The 14,475-nt window shown below is 32.8% G+C and overlaps 1 protein-coding gene, 2 long non-coding RNA genes and 1 pseudogene across 8 annotated transcripts; 2 read left to right on the forward strand and 2 right to left on the reverse strand.

Moving 5' to 3' along the window:
* The first annotated feature begins 2,141 nt into the window (after positions 1–2,141).
* Positions 2,142–6,402, forward strand: LOC146951550 (uncharacterized). 5 transcript variants are annotated; one of them, XR_015027944.1, is made up of 6 exons: positions 2,142–2,614; positions 3,649–3,844; positions 3,970–4,070; positions 4,174–4,297; positions 4,906–5,022; positions 6,264–6,402. It is a non-coding gene; the product is annotated as an uncharacterized LOC146951550 (long non-coding RNA). The 5 variants fall into 5 exon arrangements; XR_015027941.1 differs by lacking the exon at positions 6,264–6,402 and adding an exon at positions 5,772–6,094 and having other exon boundaries at positions 4,171–4,297; XR_015027943.1 differs by lacking the exon at positions 6,264–6,402 and adding an exon at positions 5,772–5,905.
* Positions 4,763–6,163, reverse strand: LOC146951551 (uncharacterized). Its single transcript, XR_015027945.1, has 4 exons — positions 6,027–6,163; positions 5,823–5,916; positions 5,549–5,666; positions 4,763–4,999 (listed from the first exon to the last, which is right to left on the reverse strand). It is a non-coding gene; the product is annotated as an uncharacterized LOC146951551 (long non-coding RNA).
* A 1,211-nt stretch (positions 6,403–7,613) lies between the features above and the next one.
* LOC146951552 (BRAP2 RING ZnF UBP domain-containing protein 2-like) lies at positions 7,614–11,666 on the forward strand (annotated as a pseudogene). Its single transcript, XR_015027939.1, has 11 exons — positions 7,614–7,789; positions 7,867–8,091; positions 8,394–8,508; positions 9,007–9,104; positions 9,368–9,474; positions 9,603–9,837; positions 10,064–10,117; positions 10,214–10,357; positions 10,590–10,654; positions 10,869–10,923; positions 11,070–11,666. The product of XR_015027939.1 is annotated as a BRAP2 RING ZnF UBP domain-containing protein 2-like (transcript).
* Positions 11,667–12,450: 784 nt separating this feature from the next.
* On the reverse strand, positions 12,451–14,217 carry LOC146951553 (transcription factor bHLH18-like). The gene is made up of 4 exons (XM_085747564.1): positions 14,029–14,217; positions 13,422–13,850; positions 12,929–13,291; positions 12,451–12,765 (listed from the first exon to the last, which is right to left on the reverse strand). Exons 1-4 carry the CDS (start codon positions 14,065–14,067, stop codon positions 12,673–12,675), a joined length of 924 nt encoding a protein of 307 aa, XP_085603690.1. The 5' UTR covers positions 14,068–14,217; the 3' UTR covers positions 12,451–12,672.
* Positions 14,218–14,475: the final 258 nt, after the last annotated feature.

A 14,475-nucleotide genomic window follows, 5' to 3' on the forward strand; every position in this document is an offset into this window, starting at 1 on the left:
GAGGCCTTTTAAGTTATTATTAATTTGTGAAGAAAAAAAGAGTTATTAATTTTATTTGTTTCTCTACTGACTTGAGCGTCGGAGTGCTAACGTGCCTGCATGCACATTCCATTCCAACGTAAAGACTCGTCGCCACCGTACCGGAACACTCTCCACCATCGTTGCCTCCATCAATTCCTCACCGAACAGACCAGTTACCATACATTGATTGATTTAGTAAGGGAACCATAGTTTCAATTATAAAATTAAAAAAGCATACCAAAAATTATATTAGGAGAATACCATACCACACAGATTTGTTAGTAAACAAATGAATAGTCATGCAACAGTTTAAAATTCCAGAGTAAACTTAAAAATGTCATGATTTTATAGGAACTAAACATATTTATTTATAAACATAAAATTTCATTAGATATAGATAAAGAAACTATAAATTGTAATAAGTTAAATATAAAGCATGTAAATAAATTACAAATAAAAAATATAATTATGTCTATATATACTATATAATTACTGAGGAACACAGAGAGGGGAAGTGATGTAGGGTTGATTTAGTGTTGGTGGACTATGATAAGATTTGTGGAACCATCTAATCAAAGGGTGGGAAAAATTGGTCCACGTTTGACCAATTTTTGCATGGGTCCAAATTATACGGAACTGTGGGAAGATATAGCAAGTGGATGCATAAAAAGACAAAACCATTCTAATCCAAGACAATAATAAAAAAATTGAAATTAATTTTAGTGTTTGCATAGTTTGAATAAAAATTAATTTTAAATGTGTAATGATTAAATTATTCTTTTAATTGTATGTAAAGAAACATTATAATCCAACACGATAGCAAAAAAAATAACAAAAAACAATCAAATGAAATATTTTTCCTCTCTCTTGCTGCGTCTCCCTTCCATTTTTCCGTAACATTCTTTAGCAGCATAAAACACTTAACCAAACAAACACTTAGTTAAATATTTTTGAATTAGAAAATCTCCCAAGACATACTAATATCGTTTCCCAAATTAGCTTTTCATGTAGGCAATTCTAAAATTTACCAACAATTAACTCCTAATTTAATTTATTTTTAGATAAAACCTTCCTTAGTAGTCATCTTTTTATAATTGAACTTTAATTACCTTTTAGTCAAACTCTGAATTAGTGGAGACAATTTTTTAGAATTGGAGGGTTAAATTATTATTTTTTGGTTGAGCAGTCTAGTGGTTGGATTCACACACATCACGCGTGGAGAAGTGAGGAATCAGTGCTCCAACCCAAGACTCTGCACATAATATCTCTGATAATTGCAAATTGAACTACACTTATGAATCAAAAGTATTTATTTATTTATTTTAGATATATTTTTTTTGGGTACATATCTTATAATACATCGTTTCCATTTTTTTATTATAGTGATTTTTTAAAAAACATTTTTATAGTGATTTTTTTTTCAACAAAAACATGTAAGGATGTCGATTGATAGGGTACTACAGTGCCCTTCCCCATACCCGCATTTGTAAAAAATACTCGTACCCGTACCATAGTGGGCAACAGCTTGAGTGTCATTCCTCATACCCTATAGGTACCTAAGTGTCCATACCCACACCCATTAACAACACTTCAAATATGAAAAGATGATAAAAACATCACAATTGAAATAAAACTATGGTCCAAATTTTTTAAAATTAACTCATAAAATGTTACGAATCATAGTATTTAGTCAAATAAAAAACATCCAAAATATCCCTAAAAAATTGCACATCGGCATGATGAAGTTGTTGCTGTATTAAGTAAATTAATCATACACCAAAAGTAAATAAATTATTTATGATATTATATAAATATGTATATGCGAAATTGCGAGACTGAGCAGTATAGTACCCTTACCCGTGTCCGTACCTATTTAAATTTACGGGTATTATCTAGACCCGTACTCAGACCTATAAACATGGGAAAGTGGCGATTATAAATAAAAAAAAATATTATAGTGATAATAATGATATAAACAAAGCATTGTTGTAACCAAAAAACGATAGTACTTTTTTTTCCCCTTGTTCTCGAGACTTCCGTAGACACTCAGCACCTCTCACTTTTCTAATAAAATTTCATCCATTTTATTATTTAGTTTTTTTAAAGAAAGATTTTCACCCATTCAACTTTTTTTTACCATTAACTGATTTATTCATCTCTCCTCACTCCTCACTCCTTCAAACCCTAGCAGCCACACTTCTTCCTTTGTGGCCTCCCTTTGTTGCTATAAGCCTCTCAGTTGACTGCAAGATCAACATCATCTTCCTCCTCTCAGTTGACTGCAAGATCAACATCATCTACCATTAGTTTTCCAAAATAGTGACTTTGTTATCGAACCGTTATCGTAAAAAAACACCATTTCAGACAACCTCCAAACTATTTTTAGTGGATTTGAGTATTGATCTGCGATCCCCTTAAAATAAACTCTCTGCCAATTGTTTTATTTCACGATCTGGTCACCGTCGCCTCCGGCAACCACCGTGTCCGAATCACCGCCGCCGTCAGTTTTGATTTCATATTCTTCTTACTCTATTTCGATCTTCATCAACTTTGGACTTCGTTACCGTCACCACCGTTGACAACAAATATAAAGGTGTTGACTATATTTGCTTAATTTTAGGTTTTGTGTTTCCATTTCCCTAATTTTTGTAGATGTATCGTTTTTTATTTATTTTTTAAAAAATGTTAAATTTGTCTAATGCAAAGTATCATCTTCATTTATCTGTAGATTTTTCATGCGGATTTTTTTTTGTTTCATTGTAGAAAAGTAGTATGTATGTATTTTTTATTTCAGAAAATACTTTTTTTGTGATCTACTAATTTTTTTTTAATTGTAAATTTGTTTGTAACACAGTCTCAACCCCCGTTTAATCTTCTAGTAGTGTAGATTTTTTACTCAAAGGGTCACTTTAAAACGCATTCTTGATGAATTTATGTTGTGTCTTCACTGATTTTTGAATTTGAAGGGAAAGGATAATCCATCAATAAAAAAATTAACCTCTATTTCAAAATTTATTTTCTAGTTTTTTAAAATTGTAAAAGAGTATAATGCGTCTGATTTATTTGTTCTGTAACAAGATTATGGATTGGCTATAAAGATAAAGTTTTTGATATTGTTCTTGGCACAATTGATGTTCCAGAGACAGAACGCTGAAGAAAAAAGAGGGTACATTATATGACACTCAATGCCTTAATCAATCTATGAGTATTATTGGGTTATGTAACACTACAATATATAATAGAAAGGGAAAAAAAGGTGAAAATTTTATTAGTAAGAAAAAGTAATGATGTCAAACTTTGGTTAGTCACTGACTTAGATATAACTTTTGGTATGATTTAGGTATGAAAATATTAAAAACAACCTTATGATTTGCAAGTTTTACTGACTGACTTGTATTTTGGTTTGTTATTGGATATTTGAGAGGCATCGAAAAATTGATTTAATCTTCAAATTTTTTTTTAATAAATCTGTAGAATGAAAATAATGGTAGGTGGAAAATTGAGTTACTCACTGTATGCATTTCATACTTTTTGTTGATGAAATGTATTTCTTTATGCTTGATTCAATTTAGGTTATGTAGTTAGGGTTGAATTTTATACTTAACTAATTGGCTTGTGAACCTCTAGGATATATCTGGGTGAGTGGCTTCCAGGGTTTGTAAGCTTGGAAACATATTGGAATGTCCTCACAAGCTTATCTATGCCATCCCGCTTTGCTAGGAAGATCACCATTTTGTCCACTGTGTCATTCATGGTGTGTGTGTGTGTGTGTGGCAGGAGGATATGGTCTTAGCTAGCTAGTTCATTGTGTTTTTCCTAAACTGTAAGTACCATACAATATTTTAATAGTCATTAGATGTTAGTTAGTGCATTGTAGCTTGCAATACAACACCATTTATATATAAATATGACATGCAAACTCTTGTTCAATCAATAAATTCATGCCAGATCTGATTACGACATGCCAGATCATATTGTTTTGGTAGATGTGCTTGCCATTTATGAAGAGTTTTTTGACCTCGACAATTTAAGTGAAGTACTTTCATGAGGTAAAAATCTTGTTGTGTTATTTTCAATTACTTTTGGCTAAAAACATTTAGAATTTTTTTACCATGAGTATTTCTAAATTTTGTTTTGTGAAACTTTTAGCAGGTTATCAAATACGAATGAGGACAAATAATGAGACATAGTTCAAGAGGGTGGGTGTTTTTGTGGAAGTAGTCCTTGCACGGAGAGTAGCTATCAAGATACTGTCATTGAACTTGGAAATGAATTAGTATGTATTTATGATAATGATTTACCCTCATATTAAGTTTTTTTTTCTCTTCTTTGTTGCGATATTCTTGAAGAATTTTTTTTTTGCTTTTTTTTTTGATGTGGGAGAAATGGTTAAACCTACGATATGACATGTTGAATATTCTAATTCCTTTGTAAATTTCAGTTGGGTGAATTCCTTGTGTTCAAAGTAACCATTTTTCATGTCAAACCTTTTACTTCTCTTTTTTTTTTCCATTAATATGCGTATCTAAGTTGTACTTGATTTAAGTAGAAATCGTTTTATCAATTGAGATTTTTTGGTCTTCAAGAAAATTATAAAGACAAATAGAACTTGTGAATAACTTGATATGCTTTTTGATTTGTTTTGATATATGGCTTTGTGCTGCTTTTGTTTTTTAAAAGTCTTGTTAATACTATACTTGTTTTGCTCTTGGCTTTGTGCTGCTTGTATTACAAAGATAAGTAAGATGTTAACGCCGTATGTTATAATTGCTTGTTGAAAAATTAATTTTATTTTAGATACATATTTAGTAACATCGTTTAAATCATAATTTCTGGAGCCATCTTATGGCTGATAATACTTTCTTAATCTATAAAAATTTGCAGGTGATCATGTTCCTGTTGACATGCTTGCTTCCATGCTTGCCTGGCTGCTATCTAAACACTTTGAGAAACTGTCAAAGTGTTTGGTGTTGGGCTGCTGTCCAAATACACAGTATCACCGTAAGTAAAAAAATGAAAACAATTGTGTAAAACTTGATCTCTTGTTTAGATAAACAAAATACTGGCTTTCATCTTTTGAGTTCTCTCTCATTCATTCACTTTATCATTCAACTTTAAGTTGTTCTTACGAATTTAAAGAAAGTTTATTATTTTTAGCTTGCATATGGTTTTTAATTGTTTTATGGAGAATAGGATAATGCATGTCATGTTTTTGCATTGAATTATATACGCATACACGCACACACACATGCATATTTAGCCATATAACTCGGTTTTGCACTAAGAATGTTATGAATGATGAGTCTTTGCACATAGGACAATAAAGTGTTAAAAGTATAATTAGAAATATAATTATTAAGAGATGAAATAGAGGTAACTCTTAATGTTGAAAAGATGGTAGAGTATTGTCTTAGGTGATTTGGTTATTCGGGGGAGGAAACATGTAGGAAAAAAAGAGAAATGTGAAATCAATCTCCAAGAGAGAGTTAACAGTTTCTGTCCATTCTGTCCAAAAAAGATGTTATACCTTAAACTTGTCAATTGAGAGAGGATCTATCATATGCCTTCATAATACGGGCTTCCATCTTCAAAAATGAATAGGATGATAATTGAAATTTGATGTATATCTGATATTTGATGAATAGCTTTGAATATGCGAAAATCAGAAAATTAAGATGTTAAATAGGTTAAATAGTATAGTTAGATGTAGTAAGCAATCTCGCCAATACTTTCATTTTTTTAAGTTGTAGAAAGAGCAAGTCATTTCATGGCAAGAGCTCATATCTAATCTTTCATGGTACCTGCATCACGATCTTTGCTTACTACAAATTGGAGGTTGGACAGAATTTCGATTGACATTGGAAGACTCAAGCATGTGTGCCTTACACTTGTACACTGATAAAGACAGTGAAAAAAATAACATCAGGTACCAGTTATTAATACAAAACCAACATTCAAACTTATACAACTACAACATGTAAAATGAAAAAAAAAAAAATACTCACCTTGGTTGATGGATAGTGTTCGTACTCCACCTTCTAAGGTACAAAATGGATAACGTGTAGTGTTAGTATCTACCTTCTTTATGTTAAATAAATTGCACCTTGGTTGATGGATAATGTTCGTACTCCACCTTCTGCAGCTACTTTAGTTGGGTTATTTGTTCATCAAATGCAATGGGTCCAATCTTTACTTTCCTCTACACACTTGATGTCCTTGATGCACATTTATCTCTATTGTAGGAATGATGACTGATGTAATCTTCCTATGACATTCGGAAGAATATTATTATTATATATAGATGTAAGAATATTATTATTATATTCTGCTCAATATTATATTAAATGTAAAATCTTATAATGATTTGACCATTTTTTACTATATTGGATGTATCTTGAATTAAACTACTATTATTTAACAAAATCTTGTATTATATGAGGAAGGTATATGTGGGCTGGGCTTTCAGCTTTGTACTACTTGATGGAAGATGGATGTCGCATGGTCTTAAAGAGCCAAATCAAGAATTAAATATATTAAATAGGTGTACTTAGCTATTGTCTTAGCAATGAATGCATCTTAAGTGGGCCACTCCCTACTAAAAACTTTTCTAATTATTATAATCAACTTTAATCCTCCATTCTTGATTATGGCTCAACAGTGTGAAACTTTTAAGGGTAAAGATAGGTGTTTTAATTCAATCTATCCATCCATCGTATTAACAAACATGCATCAAATCATGATATAATTTTGATCGCTATTCAATGATTTTAATCTATTAAGTGCAGTGATTCTAAAATGAAACAATATGTTGCCAGCTAGCAAATAATTTTGTTGTCAACTGTTTTTTTTTTTCATCACCAACAAATTTTCTTGCAATGATCCAAGATATTGAGATTGAATGTTGGTCTAATCCGTCAGGTGGACCTTTGTTGGTAGCCATGGTCCATGACATACTATTGGGATCAAAGCATTCATTCATTTTTAAATTCTCAAGGCTTTTGATGTCAAATGTCACTTTTCGAGTTAATCTTGTTTGGTCATTAGATCAAATGAATAGTGTTAGCGTTCGCACACACACATGAGAAACACTTTTTTTCTAATAAGAGGAATTTCATCTTCATAAGTAAGGTATACATTCATTACACCTTACTTTTGGCCTCCAGTTTTAGAACACATGACATTTTCTCAGCAACTTTGCAACGTTTTATAAAATTAAGGGGGTAAGATTTTAATTTTTTTAATAGAGGGTCAAAATCGCAACATTTTGACACTTAGGAAGCAAAAAATACACTTTAGTCAATATTTTATTTTAATTTTCATGCATCATTATCTCTCGACTAAAATGCACGAATATCATCAATATCACAAAAATAATATCATCATGCAAGCAAAGCCCACTTTTCAACCTTCTTTAAAAAAATAAAAAAATAAAAAACCCTTCCTATAGTCATCAATAAATATTTAATGTGATTAAAAGCATAAGTATTATTAAACTAAAAAAAAAAAAAAAGAATAGTTAGAAAACTTAATTTGATTTGACGTGAAGTTTGACAAGCGAAAGGTTAAAAGTTTGGGAGAAGTTGATGAGAATTGAGTTGAGCGCAGCGTAGCGATGTGGAGTTCAAGCAGAGTCGTCTCCGAAGAAGAACAAACTGAATCTTCTTCTTTCTCAACTTCTCTTTTCAATTTCTCTTCTGGTAACCCTAGAATCGAAGAAACTCGCGGCCTCATGCATGTCTTCCCCGAACAAACCCCTCCTTCTCTTCCGGTAACCTCCAATCTTCAATTTCAATTTTCCAATTCAATCTTCTTCTTCTTCTTGAATTTTTTGTTTTTGTGAATTAGGTTGGACGGAAACCACTGGCGTGTGTTTTGGGAGTACCAAATCACATGACTTATGCGGATTTTTGTCAGTTTTGTGGTTCTTTTATTCAGCATATTCTTGAAATGCGTATTGTTAGAATGGAATCCATGGAAGATCGTTACAGTGTTTTGATTCGATTCGATGAACAAGATTCTACGGATGCTTTCTATACTCATTACAATGGTCGACGTTTTTCGTCTCTAGAGGTTTCTATATTTATTTATTCTATTTTATGGTAATTAGTAAATCATCAATTTGAATTACTCTCTGAATTATATCACTTCTTGTCTAAATAGTCCTTACAAGTTAACAGATGGACCGAATTAGTCAACGACATTCAAAGCCATGTTTTCTTTTGCCTATTTGCAAATTTCATGAGTGTAAATGTCCGACCCTTACAATTTTAGGGGTGAATTGGTGATTTACTCTTATGATAATAATATGATTTGCATTTGTTGTTTTTTCAGTTTATTGAGTAATTTTCTTGTGTTTGATTTGATGCATATAGGTTGAGGTGTGCCGTGTTGTTTTCACGTTAGATGTGCAGTATACTGGGTCAATTGAACACGCACAACCATCCAATGCTACTTCAACTGAACAGCCTACATGTCCAGTTTGCCTTGGTACATTGCATGTCCCTTTTTTCCGCCTTAGGCCTTATGTACTACAGCTTACCTTCTAATGTAATGTAGTTTATAGATGCAAGCTGAGAAAGGGTTTATACATGTATCTATGAAGATGTTAAATAAGAGAGCTTACTAAAATATTGAAATGTAGAAGCTAATTTCAAATTATACGACAATCTGTTTGATTAAAAAACTCATTGTCTGTTTACCAAAGAACTCATTGTCTTGTCATTGCAATTTTTTTTCCCTATAACTACTTTTGGAGAATTTATTTACCAAACTTGCTCTTAAGGTAGTATTCATATATGTTTAGTTTCTATATTAGATATACTCTGTCATTAGTATTGTTATTATTGTTGTTGGGGTGGTGTTAGTTTATGATTTGTGTTGCATGTATGGAACATTCTGAAGTGAACTATTCATTGGCATACACTAAGCGTTTAAATAGGCAGTTTGAAATATTTCTTAGTCGCTTTTGTGTTTCTTATTTTGCAGAGCGATTAGATCAAGACACGAGTGGAATTCTTACAACCATATGCAATCATTCTTTCCATTGCTCCTGTATTTCGAAATGGGCAGATTCTTCTTGTCCTGTAAGTGGTTCTGCTGCCTCTGTTTTTCCATGTATGCATGAGAAGATGATGTTATATAGGGCATGCCCGAGAGCAATAGCTGACTGTAACTGTACTGTGTGAGCTACTATGGGGATTGGGGTGTCGGAACAAATTAAATATTTTCATGTTTATACTTACTGTCAGCTGGGATTTCTTGGTTTGTTTGATAGCAAGTGTTTCTTTTTGAATCAGTCTATTGGTTAATTAAGTATTCAGTACTAGTCCCCTGCTTATATTTTCAGGTATGCCGCTATTGCCAACAACAAGCTGAAAATTCTATATGTTTCGTTTGTCAAACCACTGAGAACCTTTGGATATGTGTTATATGTGGGTTTGTTGGCTGTGGAAGGTGAGAAATTTTTGTCCCCCAACCCTTTTGTTAAATTCTTTCATTGCTTGTACTCCTTTCTTTTCTCTTTTAATTGTATTTGGTTGCAACCATATGTATCATCTGGAGTTCTTATCGTCTTGATTCAGATATAAAGGAGGACATGCCATAATACACTGGAAAGAAACGCAGCATTGCTATTCCTTAGAAGTGGAAACTAAGCGTGTCTGGGATTATGTCGGAGACAACTATGTCCATAGACTTATTCAGTCCAAAACTGATGGGAAGTTAGTTGAGCTGAACTCTCACTGTGTGCATGCAGACAGTGGCAGCTGTGGAGATAATGCCATGAGAGAGGCTATACTTAATAGTAAAGTTGAAGCGGTAATGTTGCAATTTTCATTAATAGTTTTCTGAAATCATAGTTTGATGTATCTTTTTTTTTTTTTGGTAGTGGCCGGGGTTTGAACCCCGGACCTTGCATATTTTTATGCATTGTCCAACCAACTGAGCTAAGCTCACGAGGACATAGTTTGATGTATCTATATAATGAGTTTTGATTTTTAATAAACTATATTCACTATATTAATGTATCCATTTTCTTTTACAGATTGTCAATGAATACAATGAATTGCTTGCTACACAACTTGAAAACCAAAAATTGGTGAGTGTATTCCATTTGTCATTTGCAGTATATCTTCCAAAATTTCCTCCTGTCTGGTATAAACATTAAAGTTTAAAACCCTTTTTTTAATTGTAGTATTTTGAATCCTTATTACAACAAGTAGAACAAGAAACTGAAGGAAAAATTTCCGTAGCAGTTCAGAAGGCTGTCAGTCTCAAACAGCATAAGATTCAGGCGAAGATCGATCGATGTAACAAAGAGAAGAAGTTTCTGGATGAGGTAAGTTGTAAGTCATGCTTGGGGATCTTCTTTTCACATTAATATATCCAAGTTATAACCATGTCTTTGTCAAAAAGAATAATAATTATAGCCATGTCATAGGATTTTGTGTTCTCATTAATAGTAGTATATCACAAGGTCTTTTTTTGCCATTAAAAAAAAGTAGTATATCACAAGGACATGAATACTTCTTGCAACTTTGCAAATATTTATGTTGTGTTTATTTCTGCAGCTTAATGACAATCTTTTGAAAAACGAGGAGATCTGGAAAGCCAAGTTACTTGAGATTGAAGAGAGGTGTGCTTTTATCCGTTCTCAAAATAGTATTTATATTCAAGATGCCTTGTCCCATGAAACTAAATGTAAAAAGTTGCTGCTTTAATGTGTCATTTTTAGTGATGTTCTTTTTCTCCACTTTGTAATTGTCATATGCTCTAAGTTCCCATGTCTTGAAGTAATTGCAAATCTGGTCCAGATGTTTGCAAACTGATGGGTGATGTACTTTTTTCAGGGAGAAAAAGGCTTTAAAGCTGACTACTGATAGGGTAACGGACCTAGAAAAGCAGGTGAACACTGTTTCACTTATTTCTTTCGTATTTTTAATCCTGGAAGGGGTTTTGTTGCGGGGTGCAGGGGAAGTTTGATTTGCCGTTCAAGAATATTCATACTAAACTAACCAAACCACTGTTTGATTTGTTCTCAAACTGTACAGCTTAGTAACCTCATGGTTTGTCTTGAGGGTGGGAAGACGGAAGAACACCCGCCATTGTCAAATGCAAATGATGGAACTGTCTCTTGACATTTCAAAAGTATCCTCAGTCAACTTGTAGCTCTTACTGGGAAGAAAAGCATGGTAGAAAAAGGAATCATTTCATTAGACTTTGTTGGGAGTTGAACGGGAAAGGAGAGGGACATGAACGAGGTAAGGAAACACACCACTGCTAGTTCGAGGGAAAAATAGGTAAAGGGAAAGGCTTTGGAAGATTTTAAATTCCTTGTTTTAAAATGCTCGCAAACAAACAAGGAATGGTTTTTTTTATTTTTTTTTATCAAGAAACAAGGGAAGAGTTCATCGTAGTCCTTTCTCTTTTCTGCTCCTAAAATCATCTTCTAAACAAGCACTGGTTAGGCTGACCTGCACCACTGTTATACTTACAAGTTTATACAAACTAAACTGACGGATGGAGACACGAGTTGTGATGCTTCCACTTGAATTTTTTTTTCTGTTAAAACTTTAATGTATCATGTTTGTAAATAAATAGAGAGATGAACATGTTTATAACTGGATCACAGAGTTGGGCCCATAAAATGTTGTCTTCGAATTAGATGCTAAATAGTAGGATGCCCAAAAAATGCTCAAAGCCGCAAACCGTTCAGGAGATAGCTTTCGAATGACATTTTTTTCTGTTTTAAAGGCTTTGGGAGATAACTTTCGAATGTTTTTTTTTTTTTTTTTCAAGATAAAGAGCAAATAGAGGGGACAAAAGAGCAACCAACAAATAGTAGTAGATTATTTTAATAAACCTTCTGTTGATTTAACTTATTTTTGGTTTTAATGATTGTATTGCTTTGTTGAATGAGCTATGTCCAAATTCATCGGTAGAGTTTTCTAGGAGGCAAATTAATGTAGTAGCTGCTTATGGTTAGCTAGTGAGTAGAGAGGCTACATACACGGCTAATGCTCTTGTTGAGTTGATGCCTGATTGTATTGTTTATGCCATTATTAATGATACGAGATAAGTTTGTATTTGTAAACAAGAAATAATCTGGCTAGCACTGAAGTTTTTCAAGTCGGAAAGTTCTATCCTCTCGTTTATTAGATATGGAAAATACTAACAAGTGTCATTAGGACATTGTTTAAGTAACAAAAAATGGAGCATTTGTATAAAAAAAGAGTGTCCTATTACCTTTACAAGTGTTTGACTTCTATTTCTAGGCAGCGACTCATTAGATATTACAGTCTACTATATACTAGTAAAAACTATACGTTTTTTTGGAAAGCAAACCGATTGATCCTCTATCGTGTTCTAAAAAAAAATCATTTGTATTTTCAAGTCAATTTTCTTTTCTGTAATGGTAAATTACTTTTGAAGTCTTAAAAAAAACTTTTATTTATTCTGACGATCCTCGTCCAATATGATGATACATATTACAACAAAGCAAGAGATAAACTCATATGCCAAAGCCAAACACACATTATTGCTTTTCATCGATTATATCCCATACAAGGGCAGAATTAAAACAAAGTGATTAGCAATGGCTTTAATCGAAACTTCTCAAATCCCAAGTACTAAATTACTGGCCTTAAGCACACTTCATTGTTGCACATCATCACATGCCTGCAACGTAGCCACTACTCTTAGTTTTTTCACTAGATCCTTCACGGTCAACTTGTATTTATCACCCATCTGTAGAATCAATTACAAAAATTTAGACACAAATAGAAACTTACATTGTAATATATGGTTATATTATAGTAATTAAATTTGGATAAGAATCAAACTTGAGTTGGAATCATGCTTGTTAATTTTCTTCAATGAATTGTTTTTCTTTTTTGTGGTAATTACTTGCCTGAGCAATAATGGTGATGTTAAGAGTGTTTCCAAATGGCAAGACATTGGTAGTTGTTATGGAGAGATGAAGAATTTGAAGCTGCAACATTATATTGACCACAATTTCCTTTTGCTTCCCACAGCGAATCTTGATTAACACTTCCTTCCCTAGAACCCTCACTTCAAGCTCTGGAAATGTTTCATTGTGGCCATAACATTCTTTAGTGTTCATTTCACCCATGGCACTGTCATTGTAATTAAGGAGATGAGATATCAATGATCCTGCACCTTTCTTCTTGATGTCTTCTTCTAGCTCTTTCACACGTTCTTGAAGTTGTGCCACGTACTTGACAGCTTCTCCTAGTACATGAACCTTGTCCGTCTACACAGCCATTAGATAAGTCATTTTATAGCTTCTATCCAATGATAACTACTATAAAAGTTGAATTGTCCAGAAAAAAAATTAAGAAAGGAATTGGTTCACATATCTAGGTATGAGATTACAGACTAACCTTCTTCAATCCAGGTATAAATGCTGAAAGTTCTATGAACTTTCTTGTAAGTTCGCGTCTCCTGTTCCTCTCTGTTATTATGTGATCTAGCGTCTCAGAAGCGCTTCGAGTCTTCTTTGAATTCGACCCTTGGTTGTTAGCCTTTGATGATGACAAAGGCAAAGAATCATGGTGTTGTTCAGTTGGTGGTAACAATGTAGTGGATTTGTCATAAGACAGTATATAAGTTGTTGGAATTGGTAATGAGCTGGTTAACTTTTCTGCAGCATGTTGTGTTGAATGAGAGACATTGATGGACGAGTTGTTGTTGACTAGGCCAGTTGTGAAAATAGGGACACTGGACTGATCTTGTGGTGTCTGATTCATGATATCTTTGAGGAACTCTTCATCAAATATGTTGTTGGTGTGACTTAAACATTCTTCCATTTCCTAAGAACGAATAATTTGTAAAACAATAATTAATCAAGTGGTAGTTTTTATAGTTAGTGGAGGAGTTCACAGTTCATACATGATCTATATATACATATTATATCATCATATTGTAAGTAAGAATATAAATATACAGTTTATAATATATCATATACGATATGACTTGTTATTGTATTACCAATTCATAAGACCAATTCCCCCATGAATTCTCCTCCATTATTTGGATTAAGAGACCAAGGTGATAACGTAGAAGATTCTCTCCAAAGGGTAGACACCTATCAGGCCTTAGCTTTCTAGTTGAACAATGTCTCACAATTTTATAACATAAAAGGAAGAAAAAGATTATAATTAAATAGCCTCTATATATCAAGTACATGCTTAGAACAATTACTATATGTACACATAGCTGGTCTTGGTTTTTTTGGAAGAGGGTCCAAGATGTGGATGGTTTTGATAACGATCAATAACAAACGATGTGAATTTAGGATGTGAATAATCGTTTTTTTGGTGGGGACATGGATCTTTGCATTCTGTGTTGTGTTTTCTTTTTCTTTCATTAAGGTAACCAAATGACACGTAGCTTTTTGTTATTCTTCTTATTGCTTGTTTGGATTTGTGTTCCAAC

The sequence above is a fragment of the Medicago sativa genome, chromosome 2 (genome assembly GCF_051527215.1).
Source record: "Medicago sativa cultivar Bolivia chromosome 2, Bolivia_mono, whole genome shotgun sequence".
NCBI lineage: Eukaryota > Viridiplantae > Streptophyta > Magnoliopsida > Fabales > Fabaceae > Medicago > Medicago sativa.